Source organism: Anas platyrhynchos, chromosome 4 (genome assembly GCF_047663525.1).
Source record: "Anas platyrhynchos isolate ZD024472 breed Pekin duck chromosome 4, IASCAAS_PekinDuck_T2T, whole genome shotgun sequence".
NCBI classification, from domain to species: Eukaryota; Metazoa; Chordata; class Aves; order Anseriformes; family Anatidae; genus Anas; species Anas platyrhynchos.
The window spans coordinates 6,152,624-6,172,449 of NC_092590.1; the positions used below are offsets into that span (position 1 = coordinate 6,152,624).

Here is a 19,826-nt window from a genome sequence, read left to right on the forward strand (position 1 = left end):
AAGTTTCTTTGAAAATCTGGCCGTTTTTCTTGCTCCAGTAGCCTAAAGCTACCAGCTGGCTGGTAAAAGATTTCATTTATTTTTTCATTGGTTTCCATTCCTAATTCAAGAACTTGTGAAAGACCAGGAGAACATCCATCTCTATAGACTGACACGTTTAAACATCTTATTTCAGTGACCTTCCTCTGGTCAGCTTGACAAATAACTAAGTGATAACTGGGGGCAGGAATTTGTTGTGTGTGTTAAAAAGAAGGAGTGGTTTTACTTTGGACCCCATCCAAAACTGCCTAAGGTAATTATGATCGTTGACATTTTGTGTCTGAGCAAAATGTGTTTGTAGTTTCTGTTGCTTCTGTTTTATTTTTTTTAATGTTGCTAGACTAGTGCCTCAAGGTATGCATATAAAATATATCACATACTAGCATGTGGCAACCTACAGGTGAAAAAATCTAATGATAGATGTGAAAGTTGAGACTGTATCAGGAATTGTAACAAACAGGTAAAATGCGTGATATAGCTAATGGAAAGGGGAAGTGAGAGAAGTGCTCCCAATGAGTGATGTAGAGGCTCACTACAGTAAGGGACTTTCCTGGATTCTGCTGTGATGCCATCCTTGGTACGAATTTTGGGCTATATATGCAGTGATCTTTTCAGAACAAAAATGTCTGTTGAGTATTAAAGTCTGATAGCGAAATGATACTGAAGGTGCTTGCAGACTTTGGTTAAGAGCTTAAACTTTCATGACGGATTTAGAGGTCCTGTTGGTATCTAAATGGCTCTCAATTCCCATATGCAATTTTACCAGTCTCCGCCTACGTACGTGTTTCTGCATCCCACAGGATCAGTCATTTTCCTGGTTCTGTAGCATATTTATTTGTAAGTGTTGTCCCTACACAGGACTCTCTCTCTTCAGCACTGAAATACTATCTGTCTGGGAGACCAGCCAGAGAACCTGGACAGCGTTCAATATTCAAATGACTTAATGTCCAGAGTCTGCTTCTGTTTTTCTAATGCCTTTGAGTTGTCAGGCAGGCCCATAACTGCCACCACTCTGAGAAGTATATTTCAGATCCTCTGTTGCAGGGAGCTCAGAGAAAAGGTGCAGAGATTCTCAAAATCAAATTTTTTTCAGTATGGTTTGTGTAAATGCACTGAAACCACTGCTGTATGCTATTCAGCTGTGACACTTGGATAATGAAATAAGCAGGCCAGAGAAATTAAGAGCAAAAATAAAGACCTCTAGGCAACAATGTAATATAATACAGAAAAGATATAACTCAATTGGAAATAGCCAGCTGGCACTAATGGCTCATTTGTTTAGACTCATGTTTTTGGACTGTCTGGCTTTTGGTGAGTTGAGAGCAGGGAAAATCGTGCCTGCCTGCCAATGGCTATCATTAAAAGCACTATTAAATAGAGCTGTTGGTCTGCAGCTAAGGAGGCACTCAAAGCCTTCTTGATAATCGGAAATGGTTTTCGGAAACTGTCAAGTACCTGAGAAGACAATGCCCAGCTTCCTGCAGCTTAGCTCAGCTGCTGGAGGTGGTGTAAACAGAGCGGGAGCATCGCCGCTCATTGCGGGGAGAAGCAGCTCTGTGCTGCGTGGAGAAGAGTCCTCAGTGAGCATGCCAAGTGAACAGAATATGAAGTAGAACAGAGGACCTGAAAACACACCTTGAAATTCAATCTCCATACTGTTTTTATTGTATGTTATGGGTTTAAAATTATTGTTGTTGGTGGGTTTTTTGTTTGTTTGTTTGTTTGTTTTAAGAAAAAACACATAGGACTGTTTTTCCATAGATTGTACCATATATATTATGTTGAATGCCGGTGTTCTGATGGAAAATCGACTTGAGTATTGCTGAATTTGACCAGCTCAAATCAAGAGTTATGAAAAGTGCTGGTGGAAGTGTGAGAGCAGTACGAAGAGCTGGGTACTCGCCATTTGGCTAGGAGTGGGCTCCACCACACGTTAGCACATTGTTTGTCTGGATGTTCCTGTTTTGGGGAGGGAAAGACCCTGCTGACCTTCACCTCTCACCCTGGTCCTCTAGACCACAGAAGCAGGTGTAACTCTTCTGGTGTGACCAAGAGCAGTTTTGCTTTATGGTCCTGCTCCACCCGCTGTGATCAGGCACAGGCTGCCTGACAGGTAGCCCTAGCTAGCCCTCCTCATATGCCTGCATTATCCTGCTGCACATTTCTTGACCTTCCTTTCTGCCATCCTTGTTCCAAACTTTCTCTGCTCCAGTCCCCCGTCCCCCCCCCCCAAATAAATAATCTGTCCCTGATTATTTTTTCCCCTGATGGCCTCAGTTTTACTAGATACATACCCACACTGGGTATTTTGGGTATTTCTGATACTGTTGTCTAAGGGACATAATAACAGCACCACCACCCTCAGAGGACATTACTGATGTGGTTAGCTGCTGAGGCCAGCATTACTGAGGCAATGCCAGCCTCACAAGGCTTTGGTTTGCCTGAGGTCCCCAGCGCTCCCCTGTGGCTATCTGGGAGTGCCTAATTCCCCCCGAAGCCCCTGTGAAATGTGGGCACCCCTGATGGCACCATCTGTAACTTCTGCCAGTTCCTCGCTTCCTGATCTTTCTCATCCAGCAATTTCTCATGTCCAGTGCTTTTCCAGATGCTGTTCAGTTAGCGTAACCTCATGCCAGGGGCTAGTGGATGGCTTAGTCATTTGCCTGAAGCCATAACAGAGAGCCCATGTGTTAGGTGGCTGGGTGCCTGGTTAAGGATTACTGACTTTCCTCGCTGGCAGAGCTGTGGCACAGCCTTGCAGCTGTGCACATTGAGCAACAGGGAGGCCAGCCTTCTGTGCGGGGCGGGTTAACTTGCTAGAGGTTGGAGTGAATCACCCAAAGCTCTTGAAAGCAAAACACAAAGATGGAGTAAATACGTCCTGCAGTGCCAGTTAGAAATGACTCAGTATATGAGTAAAGAATATTGCGCTATTTATGAAGTAATAACAATGGCACTTTCTTATCAATAAATATGCCCCCTGCGTGTACTCAGCTATGTTTTCAAGTGTAATTGGCTGCAGTATCTTCATATATATGTGCATTTGGTGGTTTGTATTTTATTTTATTTTATCTTATTTTATCTTATATTATTTTATTTTATTTTATTTTATTTTATTTTATTTTATTTTATTTTATTTTATTTTATTTTATTTTATTTTATTTTATTTTATTTTAATTTCCCTGTACCATTTCAAAGAGCAGGTGTAGCTGCACCTTGTGCTAAGTGACTGCATGCACCTGGAGCAGAGAGCAGTCGTTATGGCTCCAGCTGCTCCTCATTCCCCAATAGGAGCCAATTACCCCACAGCCCTCGCAACCTGTAGCTGAAGTTGGACTCTGCTAAAAAGTTAGAGAGCTTCTCAGTTAGTGTGTGCTTTTGCTAGAGGAAAAATATCACAGCAAGGAGAGTGGAAACCTTTAGGAGTCCTTTTTCATCTTTGTGCAGGTGAGCAGATTTTCCTGGGAGCTGTTTACAAATGGTATGTACCGACTGGGGGAGTCCAGTTGTGCACAGCTGAGCTACCATAGCTGATGAGCAGAAAATAGCATCTTTTCTGTAAGCAATGTGTGATTTAGGAGGGGGAAGGAGGCTGCCATGTGGAGGTGAAGACATGTGGATGTGTTGTTGAGAGCTGTTATTCTGTTGGTTTGGAGTCTTGCTAGGGAAAGCAATGGTCTAGTCCTGCCAGAGAGATTATTTCACTAAAAAAACTTAGATGAAAGGCTATATGTGCACTTATAAGGCATTAGTCTTAAGCCTTATTCAGCAAAGAAAACAATCTGAAAGTAAAACACCAGGAAGTGTGGTTTGGTTTGTTCTACTGCTTGTGCTGTTAGTAAGAGGCTTTCATTTTAAAAGTGTCTTCTAAGCATAGAAAATGGAGCATCTGTTTGCCAGGCAAGCTTCCTCCTGTGTAAGCCAACATCTGCACTTGATAATTCTGCTGGCATAGAGAAAGCTTTGTTTAAATGATGTGTTTCATTTTTTTGAAAACCTTCAAGTATATACAAGCCACGCTATGAGAGCAGTTTGTTTAAATGTACTGATTTCTTTCCTAAGGCTTAGTTAGATGCCCTTTCGTGACAAATGTGCCACTGCCTGTGTTTGTTGTTTGTGAAAGTGCTGTTTATAAGCATAATTTGTATGATTATTGAGACTTCTACTGGACATGTGCCAAGACTGTAATGTCTCAGTTCTCAAGGATCTTCGGAGTTGCACACGCCGTAACCCAACTGCTATATTTATTTTGTTTTGTTATGTGATTCATGTGAGGTGCTGATTGGAGCAAGTGTTCACACAACTTAAAGAAGTGGTGTGAATGCCCTGTCAGCCACGGATTACTCCCGTATGTTACACATGCTCTTCATACTGGTCAGACTACATGGGGAACAAGAGTGTGAAATCTTTCTTCATTTGTCATCAGACCGTTTAAAAAACCTTGGCATACACTTTATCAAATATAACTTACTGCATAAGTGTCTTCAGTTTTTTTCATGGATTGATAAATATGGAAATCACTTGCTTACTGAATTTCTGCTTATTTGAATTTCAGTTTGTGTCTCAATTTTGTAATGTTCACTTAACGCTCCTCCCTACCAGCAGTGTGTATCGTGCCTGGGAATATCGGTCCCTAGTACCACTGTGGAGAGAGGGAACCACAGCTCAGTGTCATTAGTAACTGCAAATGCTCTCTCTGAGTGTCTTTAACTAGCTTTCTCAGATGTGCTTGTCCAGATTTCATTCTTTGAACAAATAACTACTTGTATAAATATTCTCTAAATGCTGACTTAGAGCACTGCTGGGTAATAGGATTGAGTCAAACAGGTGATGTGAAGTCTGCTCTCCCCTCTCCCTAAATTATTGTGAGAAGTATTTAGCCATGGTTCTTAAAAGCAATCCAGAAAGAGTGCTCACAAAGGAGAGACAGTGCAATCTGCCTTACTGAAATCTGCATTAGAAGGTGTATGGAAAAACAAGATACAGAAACCTGAACCAAAAACTGAGAGGTACTACCTGGTATCGCTGTCCTGGAGCAGGAGGTATTCATGATTGAGGAATCAAGGCTGAACACTGTTGCTTATCAAAGGTTGTTCAGGGTCTGCACTGGGGAGAGGCAAAACCTTTCCTTAAAGGCCATGCAGAATTCACAGCTCTGATAATGACTGCGGGTTTAGGTCATGTTTAAGTGTGCATTAAATAGATCAATCACGTTGCACAATTTCCACCATTCAAATACTACAAAAGTCATGCATCTCCTTCTGTATGGAAGCAACTCAAAAGATGACACACGTTTTTGCTTATGTCAGTCCATTTGCAGCATTGCAACTGAGTTTGACTTTATTCAGTGTTTCATAGAACAGGTTTTTAAAAAAATATTTGTTAAAACTGTGTGCACCTAAGCATTAATTTCAGAGTTGGGAGGCAGGGATAGGAGGGGTAAGCCTCACTGTGTGTTGAAGATACGGGGGGAGAGATGTTTGATTTGTACTTCAATTTGACTTTCCCCATTAAAAATGATTGTGGACAAAACATTTCTCATCTTCTAGATACTTTAAGAATTCAGGAAGGCAGTGCAAAATGCTTTCTGAGTTTTATGAGCTTTTTGTAGTAGTTTCATCTTCCTGTAGGCTTAAAGAAAATCTCTGTGCTGTGTGAAGTGTAGTTCAGCCTTTCTGGAATTTCAGCTGGGCTTTTCTACCATCATCATGTGCATGCACACACTTGTCATTTGTGAGAAGGAATAGCGATTTTTTTGGTAGTCTGTAGTCTTCCAGGGCCTTCCTGAAGTTTGCTTTCCTTTGTGAAGTTAGGAATGCTCTTTTTCCATGACCAAAAAGACAGCTAGCTACTGAGCTGTTCAGTGGGTTGTGGGCCCTCCTTCCCAGAGAGCCTCCCTGCGTGCATACACATTGATAAAATCCTCCTGAGCTCACTCTTCTCCTATTCCTTCTTCCCATAGAAGGCTATCAAGCTGGTCAAGCGTGATTTCCCCTTCCAAAATCTATGCTGGCTGCTCCAAGTCACCTTCTTGTCCTTAATGTCTGGATTATTGCTCCAGGATTATTTGTTCCATTGCCTTCCCAAGGACTGAGGTGAAGCTAATCAGCTGGTGCTTCCTCAGATCATCCTCCTTGAAAACAGGTTTTCCAGTCTTTGGGAACATCCACTCATCACCATGGCCTTTTCGAACATAATCAGCCAATTCTTTGTGTTTATTTCCCATTCTACTGGAATCTGTGAAGTACTTGGTTATTGTAGAAAGCCACAGAAAATGTGACAACAAAGAAATGTCTTTGCAGTACTTGAGCCTTGGCCTAAACTCATGGGTGAAACCAGGATTACAGAATTATATCTGCTCATTAGTTCGCTTCCTAAGGAAACAAGGCTAAGTTGAGGACCACTGATAGATGCAGGGTACGACATGGATGGTACTCACAACTTCGTTAATTCGTGAGGAGGAGAGGGAACTGTAGTATAAAAGCAAAGAGATTTTTCTACCAGAATACTCAATAAGCACCTGCATTCCTATTCTGCTGATTTAATTTAAAGCAGATCAGGAATGAAAATAATCTATCCTGAGTCACCAAAAGGACTCAGGGTAAAGAACGACAGTAAAATGGCCACAAAAGCGATGTGCTTAGAGGTGGTGCCTGTGTGCCAGTGCAGAATTTTGCAGCACTTGCATAATGGAAATGTTTTAAAAGTTGACATAAAGAACGTCTGGTCTTAAGCTTGCAGCAATATATTGTGACCCTGATAATGTGTTTCCAGTTTTCCTCATTTATTGTGGGCTATCTGCATGCCCTCCTCTGGAGAGTGTGCTTCACCCCAAGACGTGGAAGTACAAATAGGAACTCTTCCCTCTGCCCGAAGGGGCTGCTGCTTCTGTTTGTAACGAGGCAGGGAGGCCAGCTCCACAGCGAAGGCATGCTCAGAGGGAGAAATAAAAGGACAAATGTAGTAATAAAAAGGACGGTGGGTGTGAATTTTGAGAAAGTTCTCAGTTATTTGAACTTTAGAACCACTGAAAGAACAGAGAGATGAAAGCAACTGACTTCTGTTTCCAAATGTGGTTAATATCTTCACTGACTGCAGGAATTGTGGCCTAATGGGGGGACTCCTGAAGTGTACAGCTGAATTCTGTAGGCTTGGACTAAGCCCCATCCTGGGGGAACGACCTTGTCTCTTACATTTAAAAACTTCTCTGGGCTTAATCATCTGACTTATACACTGTAGGGCAAATACATTTGACTTGGTTAATTGCCATCTTAATTGACTGGGGTGGGAGGGAGCCTTCCTGGCTGTAAGTGAAATAAATTGGACACTTTTTCTGTTTTACAGATGAGGAAGAAAGTATTTTACATTAAAACACCCACACAAACAAACAACAACAAAAAAAACTACTTGTTTTGCTCTAGTGTACCTGGAAGTTGTGGTTGCATAGTGTGTGTATATCCTGTGGCTGTTATTCCTATAATCGGGTAGATGACAGCAATGGTTGGGTGTCAAAGTACAGCTTTGGTTTTAATGTTCTGTAGGGAAATGTGCGTGCTCTGGATGCTGACTGCAATCCAGCTTTGGTACCCCTACAAAACGAGCAATGCAGTTTGAGCAAATACACTTATATTACATACACAAATATTCTCAAAATATTCTTATATCCTTGTTGAAACCTTATTTTGCATGGGTTTTACTGTTGCTACTAAAGGAAAAAAATTGTATATGTGTTTAAATAGAATATATTTTTATATATAGAGTTTTAAAATTTTGAATAAGTGATAGGAAGTTTCTTGCAAATACCAGCGTTCAAAAAATTGTGGGGTCTTAGCTGTGGTTATTTTATTAAAAAATGGTGTTTTGCTGCACTCTGGTGGCTATTTAATAAAAAAAAAAGTCTTGCAAAGGCCTATTCTGTCTGGCCTCAGAAAGATTCAACTGGCTTTTATAAGTTTTACTTTATTTTCCCCAGTTTCGGATGTAGCACTTGTGTGGCTCTCTTCTGGACTTCTCAGCACTCCTTCAGCGACTGTACCCTGTTGGGCAGCGCTAAGGGGAAGATGTGTTCCTCCAGGTGCTCCTAATGCTCTTCTGTGTCTGTTTGGTTTGATGTGCCTGAACTCTCTTTTTATTTTGCTTGTTTTAGTTTGATTTTTGGTTGGGTTTTTGTTGTTAATTGCTCAGACCTGAACAGTGTAGGGTGTGTTTTTTTATTTTCTTTTTTAATGCAAAGTACAGATGGTTGGCAAATGAGAAAAACACTGAGACTGACTCTGTTTATTTACATTATTTCAAGTAATAATGCTTCTTTAAATCTCTTGGGTTCAAATATGTCTTTGTACCTCTTTCCCTTCATGTTGATATTGCTCTAACTGGGAGAGTTTAGACAGCATCCTGTAGAGTAGGGGGGGCTGGGTGCAGTCTGTGTCTGTGCATACCTGATATGAATGACTGAAAAAACATTTTAGTACCATGTCAACACAGTTATTTGTTGATGCGCTAAAGCTAGAGGGCATCTATGGTTCATATGTTTCTTTCCATAGCATCTTAAAATGTACCTTAAAAACTAACAGACTTATCTGACCGGTGGGGAAATGCACTGTTCGTGCACAGCTATTACAGCCTGACCCGGACCAATGCTGCCCAGCAAGCCCTGCTGGACACTCAGCAGCAAGCTGCCTTCCTCCAGCATGAAATGGCTGCAGAAATGAGCAGGTGGGGGTGGGAGGCTTGGTGTGCACGGGCCTGATGTCTCTCCTACTGGGAGAGTTGCATTTTATCACCTGGCACAGGCAGAAAGCTAGAAAGGGGTCGTCAGCACCTTGTAGCTCACTTCCATTCAGTTCATGTGACGTGACAGTCCCTGCCTCACTGACAAAGCTGGGAGGAAGGATTCACTGCTGCTGCTCAGGTCGGAAACAACTGGGGGATGCGGAGGCTAGGGGATGGATGTTGTCCCATACCGTTAAGCCAAGTAGTCAGTGTCTGATTTATCGGGGGTGCAAAGGGAAGCTCAAAAGAGTGTTTGAGGAAAAGTTGATCTTCAGCACTACTGGAGCCTTTTATAGACACCTTTTTATTTTTTATTGTGACAGCTCCTGCTGTGAAGTCGTGCAGGCATAAAAACGTGAGGCTGAAATTGTAGTGTTACAAAGAGAGAATCCTTGTGGTCAGTCATTTGCTAAAACATAAAGAGCAAAGCAGAAACACAAGTTTAATGAATTGGTTTGATATAATCTTGTGTGTCTGTGTTTCAATATCCTTATCTTTATTTATTAATGCTTTTTGATATAAAGGATAGTCCTTGTTGGATCTTTACCCTGCAGGTATGTAGCAGTAGAGCTTCACCAGCCAAATTTAATGTTTTTTCACTTGCATCATCTGAGAGGTCTGGATTTATTACGTTAGTTCAATACAAGCCATTGTGTTGCGCTACAAATCTGGCTGCTTTTGAGCACACCATGTGTTCTGACGCACTGCAGCTGGTAGTGGATGCTTCAATTATGGATGTTTAAATAGCGTGCCGTTTTTAGATCCGTACACCATTATTACATGTTCTGGTGTGTTCTGTTTTATCCTGGAGCACAGCAGCAGCTATGCTTAGGCTCATGTAAGGTAACTTGGGCATTGATTTCATAAGTCGAGAAAGTCAGCATAAGATTCATCAAGAGTGTAAGACTAACCAAGGGAGAAGCCGATCTGATGGAGTGGAACTGAAAAGCATGCAGATGGGCAGGGGTGTCGGTCACTGAACCGAAAAAGCATGAAGCTCATGGCTTCAGTGGGCACTCAGTGACCTAGAAACATTGTGTTAACTCCAACTGGATAAATGGCTCCAGGTTTGTTGTGCAGGTGTTTTTGTGTGTGTTTTGTTATTTGTTTGCTATATTTTATGTGTGCCACGTGGATGTATTTGCTTGATTTTTAACAGCTGAACAAAAATCAGTTATGGGTAGAGCCCTGGGTCTTGATAGCCATGTAGCATGCGTGCAGAGAGTGATATTCCCAGTATCCTTGCAGTGCTTCAGCAATACATTCCAAAATAGATCCTTTTACTCCCCCCTTTCTGTAGGGACCTCATTAAAGCAAACAGCATTTGACAGTCCCTTAGATGGCATGAGTGGCTCTCCTGCTTACAGGAGCAGGAAGCAGAGGTGGCAGGAAAAGCCGAGGTAGAGCTGCCTCTACCGAAAAGAAGAGGGTTAGATCTTGGAAGACAAAATAGATCTGTGCAAGGGACTGAAAAAGGATGGCAAAGGTTGAGGATATAGCTTCCTTTTCTGGAGTTGATGTGTCACTGGCAAAAAAAAAAAAAAAGGCAACAAATGGTGTTCTCTTTATTGGCTATTTTGAGCCCTGACAAATGTTCTGGCTTTGGGCTCCTCTGAAATGCTGCTTTCTATGCTAGCGTGGATGCAACAATAGCAAAATTCATAGCTGAGGTGTGGGGTGTGTGCTTTGGAGAAGGTATTAAGGTATACAGCTGAAGAAGCTGTCTATATTTATTTCCTCAGGGAAATACGTAATTCATTTAAATTGCTCCCTATCAAAGGCCTGAAATTATAGACTATGGTGTATGGCGTGTATATTTCGTACTATGAAAAACTTACTGCTTATGAATGTACATGATGAACTCGTGTTAGCTGTAAATTCAGTCTTGCTGGCTCTTCTGGCTCATTTAATTCTCTGAATAGTAAATAAAGGGGCTGTAGTTTGTGTGACTCAAAAAGCACCCATCGGTCCTGCCGGTGGGGTCCACTTCCTTACCCCAGTTTTATGTAATATGTCAACTACAAATCTCCCTGGACAGATGCAGGGGACGCTAGGTAAATAAGTGAGTTTATCCCCATTTCGCTGACGTGCTAGAACCTATTCAATATAGGGCAACAGCCAGCACAGGCTCTGTGTTCTCTGTGTGGTTGCTTGTGTCAGGGTAATCAGAGCTACAGAAGTTACTTAGGGCACTGTAACATGGTCTGAGATACACACCTACACTCTGTCTTCTTCCAGGGTTTGCTAGGGAGGGGAGTAAGGGAATAGGTACCAAGGGCTGTGCCAATAGTGTTCATCTTCTTTGGTCAGGTTTACAGAGCTTTACGGTCTGACTAAAAGAGCCATGATAACATGAACCTTCTTGTTACAGAACAATTCGCTTTTAAAGGTAGGCTGCAGATGCTGAATCTTTCATGAACAGAAATGAACCCTTCTCTATTTTTCAAAGTGGAGGGGAGGAAGATGGAGTTGATCTGAATTGTTGCTGCCACTCAGTAGTCTACAACAAGCACTAAACTAGAACTTGGATTTCATGGCTTCTCTTTCTTTTTTTAAAGAAACATCAATGAGGTCATAACAGGTTTGTACTTGCAGGTATTACTGAGCAGAACTGGCCAAAGTCTTTCAGTAAAATAGTGTTTGTATTGCAAGGTGCTAGTACAGTGAAGCTGAAGCTGGTCAGGCTAGGATTTAAGCACGTTGTACCACTAACAGCCTACATCTGATGTGTGTCCTATTTCCCCTCTACCTACTGCACCGCCTGCAGTAACTGACCAAGGCGGTACATTGAGGTACACTGAGACACAACCTGGGCCACTCGTGTTAGCAGAGGTGAAGCAGAGCTGCGGGCAAATGCAGGCCACCCCAAAACACACCCCGGTGTTCATGGGTGAATATCACCGTGGCCTTTGTGCTGCTTCTGCTTGCAGTAATTGAGTTGGTACAGATTTATAGTGCTGCCTCTGACCTGGCAACAAAGCAGCCTCTTTTCTGTATTTTCTGTGCAGTGCAAGGAGGTAAAATGTGATAGAGATTTTCCTCCCTGCGTGCTCTGTGCTTGAGAGAGAGAGCGACTCACTAGTTGTTGTAGTAGTACATGTGGGCATTGAAGACATAACTGATTATAACAAGTGGTCCAGGCTGTATTTGAAGGAAAATCTTGTACTTTCAGGCCCGATGGAATAATTAGAAAAAATATTAACGATGATAAATAAAATACACTACATCTAACCCTTAATAAGGACTGACATGTACTCATTGCTGAATGGCAGAATCAAAAAGATCATAAGGAGTGCAGTGTGGAGGAATTATGATTGTGATAGTTCGGTTAAGGTCCCCAAGTGGGTGCTGTTCCTTTTATGCTGCACTGGCAGTAAAAGAGAGTGAGCCATCATTGCTACATTTAACACTTGTACATTTTTATTTAGTTAAATCAGCCATTGTACACATTGCAGCTATGTATTGTTAGTGTTGTTTTTTTTTTTTTTAATTTTTAACTAATACATGCCCTCATAGATATATTCAATTAGTGTTATCACCATGGGAACAAGATGCTGATTCGTCAACTTAAAATTCACTTCTTCTCACAGTATTCAAGTTCTTTGATAACACAGCAAAAAATCAAAATAAGAGGTGAATAACCATTATGCTGTTACACAGAACATCATCTGCACCGCAAATAACACAACAGAAATGCATTTCTTTAGAGCCCCATTCTTGTAGATCATCCTCTGCTGTCTTTGACAATAAGAAAGCCATGATGTATCGTGAAATGTCTCATCATGGGTCTCATTCATTTTGGCTACCAAAACACCTTTTTTTTTTTTTTTTTCTGCCTGCCAAAAAAAGTGTTAGCATGGCACCTCGGGTTGCTTTGCCTGCTGGAAGCCAGAACTCCCAAGATGTTTTTATGCTTTTGGCATCATTATCTTAATGAGAAGTGCCCTTGTTCTGAGCACTGAGTGAGTCATAAAAAAACAACCAAGCAAACTATAATCATAGAAGGCCTGATAAACTTGGAAAACTCTTACCACCTACAGGAGAGGATTTGTTTTTAATCTTTCTCGAATATACTATTAAAAAAAAAAAAAAAAACAAATAGCTGTTTAAAAACATTTAGTGTGTTTGCGTGTGTTACATGTGCTAAAACACTACAGAGTGCCTGCCACTAAATATTAAGGTATAGAATACCAAAAATGTCAGCTCTTTGTTTTCTTTTTTTGAAAATAAAAGTGCAGATATGCTATCATGGTTCTCAGAGGGTTGGTTTAGAAATATATATCTTATATATAGATAGGTAACAAAATATGAACAGAAAGTGGCTTTCAAGGATTGTGAGCTTTCTCTTTAAAAAACACTTGATTGGAGGATAAAAACTGCTCGCTCAGTGCTAAGAGGGCCAACAAGTTGACATGATTACAGGAGGGTTTGCTTTTGACCTTCAAATGCGACATGCATTTATTGGATAAGAGGCAATCTTGATAAAATATGGTGAATTAATTATTCTCTTTGTATAGTGGTTAAGTCTTTCTCCCGTAGTTATCTACAGTGCAGTGGCCAGCAGGACAGTGTGGTTTGCTAAAGCAGTGATGAAAACAGGAAACTACTGTAGTTATAATTGTTTAATACACCCTGCCACATGTCCAGATCTAAAAGATTTTAATACCGTATGCAAATGTGCCATAGATATAGCTGCTAGCAAGTTGGTTACCTAATTGGGTATTTTTAATTTTTTTTTCTTTTTCTGGAAATCTTTAAGTGGCTGTCCAAAGGTCTTAAAAGTATTGATGGCCACAGTCAGCTGTTACTTCAGGAGAACAGCTGAGTTTCCAGGTTTTTAGCCTGACTCTTAGAGCCTTTAACTATAATAGATCCCTAAACTGGAAGTCTTATGGATGCAGTGGATCTGCAGTGCTTCCTCCTCAGTCAGTCTGTGTTCGTAGTGTTAACATTATTTTATTAATTGCTGTTCAGCAGTGTCAATAGACCTTGTAATCCATGATGCTAATTGTATTCAGAGGCAGTGTGTTTTCTGCAGTCTTGTAAGTCCAAATACTCTTGCTATATACAGTTTACATGTTAACTCCCTTTTTTTCATGATGCATGTACATAGTCACTTGAAGAGGCCTGTAGATGAAGTTGGCTTGACAAATGCAGTTTCATGAAGCTAGTGCAGAAGCAAATGACCAGCAAAAAGTGGCAATGCTGACAAATTCCCAGTACAGCACAAAGACGACGATTCGGTGGATAAATCATCCTGAATGAAGGATGCTATCTTTGGTCACAAATTAGCTTACAGGGTAAAAAATAACAAAAACCCAAAATCAAATACAGGGGAAAAAAATGAATTCACTGCATCTGCACAAGTAGAAATGGCAGTGTCTTCCAGTGATTATGTAGATAACAATGTCTACACCTAGAGAAGATGAATGTTGCATACTGGATGGATGGTTACGTGGTGGTGTTGAGGGGTGGCAGCTTCTCATTTAGCATCCTGTTTCCAGTCCTCTTTGCAGAAGTGTCTAAGAAGCTGCTGGAGGTCGTGTTGGAGGTCATCCTGTGGTAGTGCTTCTGGTGTGTCATCCAGTTCTTCTATATGAACGTGTTTTCCATACCGGTCCTTCATCACAGTCCTCTTCTGTGTGCTGGCTTTATTCAGCATTGTCCTAAAGAAAAAGAATGAGAAATCTTTCTTAGAGAGCCCACAGTTTCTGAAGGCTTTAAGAGATGCTCCTCCCCAGGTGGAATTTTAAAGTTTTCAAATTTTATTTAAAGTAAAACGAGAAGAATTGTAAGCTGGCAGTTTAAGCCGGCTACTAAGGTCAGATGTTCTTTATTCACTCTGTATTGAACGTAACACACATCACCACTTAACTGGCTTTCATAATGTAAACGAGTGGCAGTTCATCTCCTCATGCTTATTACACATACAGTTTTAGATGCTCAGCAAAAATGTGTTTTAACATTGGCATGCAACACACTTTGAAATTTACACAGGACCTTCCTAATTGCTGTATTTCGCTTCTACACTCAAAGTCGTCCTGTAGAACATTAACATAAGATTCCTGTATGGTACTTTCAGTTTCTTAAGCTACTGGCTTCTTCAACACTTGCTTCTGGGCAAGCCTGCCTTAAGACAGTCAGTTAAACTGTATTTGCTGATGCTTAAGTTGATGTGTGTGAGAGAGAAAATGCATGCGTATTTGACTTATATTTATATCCATATATCCTCTCATCCATTTTGATAGTGATCATCCCCAGTACAAAAAAGACAGGGATCTTCTGGAAAGAGTCCAGTGGAGGGCCACAAAGATGGTACGGGGCCTGGAGCATCTTTCCTATGAGGAAAGGCTGAGAGACCTGGGGTCTGTTCAGCCTGGAGAAAAGAAGACTGAGAGGGGATCTCCTCAACGTGTATAAATACCCGAGGTGTGGGGGACAGAGGGATTTGGTTTGTGGGGACAGGACAAGGAGTAATGGCCACAGGACAGAGCCCAGGCAGTTCCACACCAACATGACAAAGAACTTCTTCACGGTGAGGGTGACGGAGCACTGGGACAGGCTGCCCAGGGAGGTTGTGGAGTCTCCTTCTCTGGAGATATTTAAGTCCCGTCTGGGCGCCTACCTGGGCAGCCTGCTCTGAGGAACCTGCTTTGGCAGGGGGATTGGACCCAATGATCCTTCAAGGTCCCTTCCAACCCCTTCAATTCTGTGACTTGAATATTGAGTCAACTGGTATGAAAAAATATTTTTGAAGTATTCTTGATTAATGTTGTTAACTGTAAATCATACTACTATTATTTTGTATCACCTCCAAGGAAATCAGCCAGGCAGCGATACACCTTTATACTGAGTCTAGCTAGGATGGCGTTACCTTTCGTCACAGCAGCAGCCTGTATGGTGCAGTGTTTTGGCTTTGTGCCCCCAACTGTGTTGGTAACAGACCAATGCTTTGGCTACTGCTGAACAACAGTGCCTGCACAGCATTAGGACTTTGGTTTTGGTTTTGTCCCTCCTGACTCTGTGCTCCTCATGGGTGTACTGGGGCTGGGCAAGAAATTGGATGTAGACACAGCCAGAACAGCTGACCCAAACTAGCCAGAGAGGTGGTGGATGTCATATAGCATCATGCTCAGCAATAATAACTGACGTAGAGGAAGAAGTGGGTTTGTGGGAGTGTCTGTCTGTCCTTCAAGGTGACCGCTGCCCAGAGACTGGCTGGGCATCAGACTGCTTATGGGAGGTGGTGAATGATTCTTTGCATCATCCTTTCTTCACTTACTAAATTCTCTTTATTCAACCCTGTCCCAAGGAGAGCAGGGAAGGAGGATTAGCAAGCAGTTGTGCCCCACTTAGCTGCTAGCCCACAACACCCTTATTGACCAAGTCTTTTCAACTGATTGTAGACCTTTCCAGTGTGTATATCCCTTCCTGTAACAGAATGTTAGTAGTAATGATTAGTACTTTTGTAATGAAGCTTTAGATACTGCCAGTGGTTTCACTTTACACAATTAAATCCACATCTGTTCATAATGAGTTTGTTAGTTCTTTTCTAGTAACAGTTCACTGACATGCCAAGCCAAACCTTTTAATAATTGATCCATCCTCTTTCATGATTTCTTTCTCTACTAAAGCAGGGAGCTGGACTTTCATTTGGTTACCTGTATAGCTCAATGCCTCAAATTAAAACATAAACTTCCAATTAAAACATAAGAACAGAAACCTAGGACAGAAGGTAATTGCTCTTCATACCTTAATACTTGATATAAATGAAGCTGAATGGTGAGAAAATGATGAATAGACAATAGAGAAGCATCTGACTGCCATTTGCATCCTTACAACCCTTCCCCAAACATACAGGTTAGTCACAGTTTTTTGGGTAGGACAGTGTCACTGTGCTAAGAATTGTACTGAAGCAATCTTAGTACTTCCAAGTTTGAAAGAGCCCAAATCAAGGCCCTGGAGCACCACGGTTACAGAACTCATCCTGTGTGTCTATTTACAACAGCCACTACAGCAACCCTTTTCCTGTCACAGAAAATACTCTCTTTTATAGCTGTCCCACCTGTCAGCTTGAGGTGCTTGTTCTCTGTAACTAGACAGGCATACATAGAAATAGATGAAATGAAAGAATCAGGGAATTGGAGCCTGGCAAGCTCTTCCACAGAGTATCTACTGTTACTAATACTTAAAGAAAACAAAAAAGGCAGCATTTTTATTCCTTGTTGGCTGTGTGTGATCTTCTGTGTTTAAATTCTGTTACTGAAATGTCTAAACTGATCAGAAAAAGCATAAAAACAGGAAAAGTGTTAATTAGCTTGATAGCTATTTCTTCCTTTCAAGAGGAAAAGGAATAATTGTTGTGAGACATCTGCCTACTGAGAGAGTAGACTTAACTGTTTCAAGTTCTAAAATGAGGTCCATGAGGGGCACTGTATGGATGGCCTTCTTTACGAGTAACCACACACACAATTTCTACCAACTTTACTTAAATCCTCTGTCTTATTATATATTTTTTTAATCTTAAAAAGTTTCACAGTTAATTCTGTAATGGCAGCTTCTTCCCCTGTGCATACCTTAATATATTGATCTTTTCATAACATGGCCAAGTATTACAACAGAGGTTTGTATTTGGTAGTTGAGTTTAATGCTCCACCAGCAAAACTTTCAGTAGAGTTTGTCTCCAGGTATGTTGTGACACTTGTTTTATTTGTTACATTAAAAAGGCATCTTTACCTCTTCAAAGTCCTCTTTGGCTGACGGAAGATCAGTAGCTAAGCTAGCATCTCCTAGGTGTTTCTCTGTTCTCTCTCCTTGCACTACAGTTGTCTTTATGACTTTGCTGACCTTGCGGCCTTCCACTGGTTCAGACTGGAAATTGGAGGCACTGGGCAAAACACCTGGTTCAGACAAAGTCACCTGGAAGGTTAGAAAACAGATTTATATTGGATACGAATTACATAGCAAATAAAATCCTAATATCTGTTCTGTGATTCTTTCTTAATCATTGCCACAGAGAACAAGAAACGTCTCACTTTCTAAGCATACACATCAAAATAATGATTGTATATTTTATTACCTGCTTTACAGCTCCAGAACAAGACCTTGTAAATATCTACCAGTTCAGACAGCAGGAACAGCCCTAGAGAGCATGTTCAGCTGAGAAGCTTTATGCTACCAGGGTGGAAACTGCTCCTGGAGCCTGAACTAGCTTGAGGGTAGCAGGGATGCTGCCACCCTCCACCACACCACGGGCTGCCAGACTGGCTCACGTGTTCCAAGGCCGCTGGAATTATAGGAAGCAACAAGTGGGCCTCTTGCAGTGAATCTCCAAAATTCCATGTATATGGGCTCCATGTGATATGGAGTAGTTCTGCTATGGTCAGCTAACTTTAAAAAAAAAAAAAAAAAAAAAAAAAAAAAAGGCTTTGTTTTTATGTTCCTTTACACTCCTAGGGAATTAATTCTGATGATCAATTCTGGCGAGAGAGAACAGTAATCATGTTCCTAGCATTTTGAATGTCTGTTAGTGAAACATTGCTTCCAATTGCAGTGCTGCTGAAATGAATTTATTGGCTTCTTGCTTCTCTGTCACAACCTTAATTGAGCTAATACAAACATCTATAGGGCTGCATTGTGATCTAAGGCAGGAAAAGATAAACTGAGAAGAACTTTGCAGTTGCTTTTTTCTTTCTTAATTGTCTGGCTCTATAGTTTGCATGAAGGTAACACTTCCGTTTAGCATCTTCAAATCCAAGAATGCATGAGTACTTTAAACCTGATACAACTGGATAGTTCTAGAATGGCTTAGCTGTAGAAATCTGGAGAACATCAGATCATTTCATTACAATATTCACCAACTTCCTTATTAGAGGATGATGTATAATAACAAAGGCACACTTGCCATTTATCTATATGCCATCTTGGTACATACTGCTTTCTTTATGAATTTAGAACTTCTCATGAATCACACTCTGTATCCTGACATGTTTTCAGAGACAACTGTCTCTTCTCCCACCCCCTGCTTTTCTCTGTCTTTTTTGGAGGCCTTTCCATCTGCAAGGAAACTCTTCAAAGGATCATTCAGAAATGAATGTTACTGCCATAAGATGTAGCTATTGGGTACACTGGTGGTGGGCGTACTGCAGCTTTGTCCCATCACAAGGGAAGTGGATGATCTGACCTCTGACTGTTCGCTGTCACTCTTTAGCACAACCCGTTTTAGAACTTTGGAATAGCCATCTCCTTCTTCAACAGTGACAGGTTCTTGTGGTGTTCCTTGCATTATGATGTCTTCTTTTTCTGTGCCATCTGGAGAAACATATCGCCGGATGATCTTTCTAGTGACCTGAAGGAATGAAATAGAGCTTTGTCCCAAAATAATTAGCAATTCCTTTGTGTTCTCTCTACAGAACTTTCTACTCAAAGGGCATCTTTCCTACACAGAAAAACCTACATAGATGGTTCAGCATTTTAGTCTTTAACGCACATTCTCACAAATACCTATAGTAAAGCTGCACATTGATGCACTGGCCCTGCTTTGTTTATCCCACAGCAAAGCTCCCATAAACCTATTTCACAAATGGAGTGAGGATATACACAGATATGAGAATGACTCTAAAATGGTAGTTACTATTAGGAGAAGTGGTATAGCCTCTTAGAGAGAAAACAGTTTACAACAGCATAACTGCTAAAAGTCATTTTTAGACTGTCTTTTTCAAAAGCATCAACTAATTAAAAAGCTTCTGAAAATAAGAGGTTATCAACTTTGCTACCAAGTACTTAGAACTAGATCTGCAGAGGGACTTGGTCATTACACTATTATTGCTCGTGGTACTAACACTGCTGCCCTAGAGACCTAGAATTAACTCGTTTAAGAGACATAATCTGGTGCTTAAGCTTTCTAGGCAGTGGCAAGCCAAACACAGAGCAGCATAAGAGAATTAAAGGGCTCAAGATGAGCTAAATCTCTCAGGAGGATGGCTACACATCTTTCTGTGGACACATTTCCAAAT

At 41.1% G+C, this 19,826-nt stretch overlaps 1 protein-coding gene across 50 annotated transcripts in view; it reads right to left on the reverse strand.

The window, feature by feature from the left end:
• Positions 1-12,209: 12,209 nt before the first annotated feature.
• The window catches only part of ANK2 (ankyrin 2), a 332,755-nt gene continuing 325,138 nt past the window's right edge, over positions 12,210-19,826 (reverse strand). For 48 of the 50 annotated variants that reach the window (XM_072036850.1, XM_072036851.1, XM_072036838.1 and 45 more), the window contains 4 exons: positions 18,995-19,159; positions 17,548-17,730; positions 16,397-16,488; positions 12,210-14,477 (listed from right to left, as the gene is read on the reverse strand). In XM_072036850.1, coding sequence (XP_071892951.1) covers positions 14,294-14,477; positions 16,397-16,488; positions 17,548-17,730; positions 18,995-19,159 — 624 coding nt within the window. In that variant the 3' untranslated portion in view covers positions 12,210-14,293. The remainder of the gene's footprint in view (positions 14,478-16,396; positions 16,489-17,547; positions 17,731-18,994; positions 19,160-19,826) is intronic. The other 2 variants (XM_072036849.1, XM_072036846.1) reach the window with 2 other exon arrangements.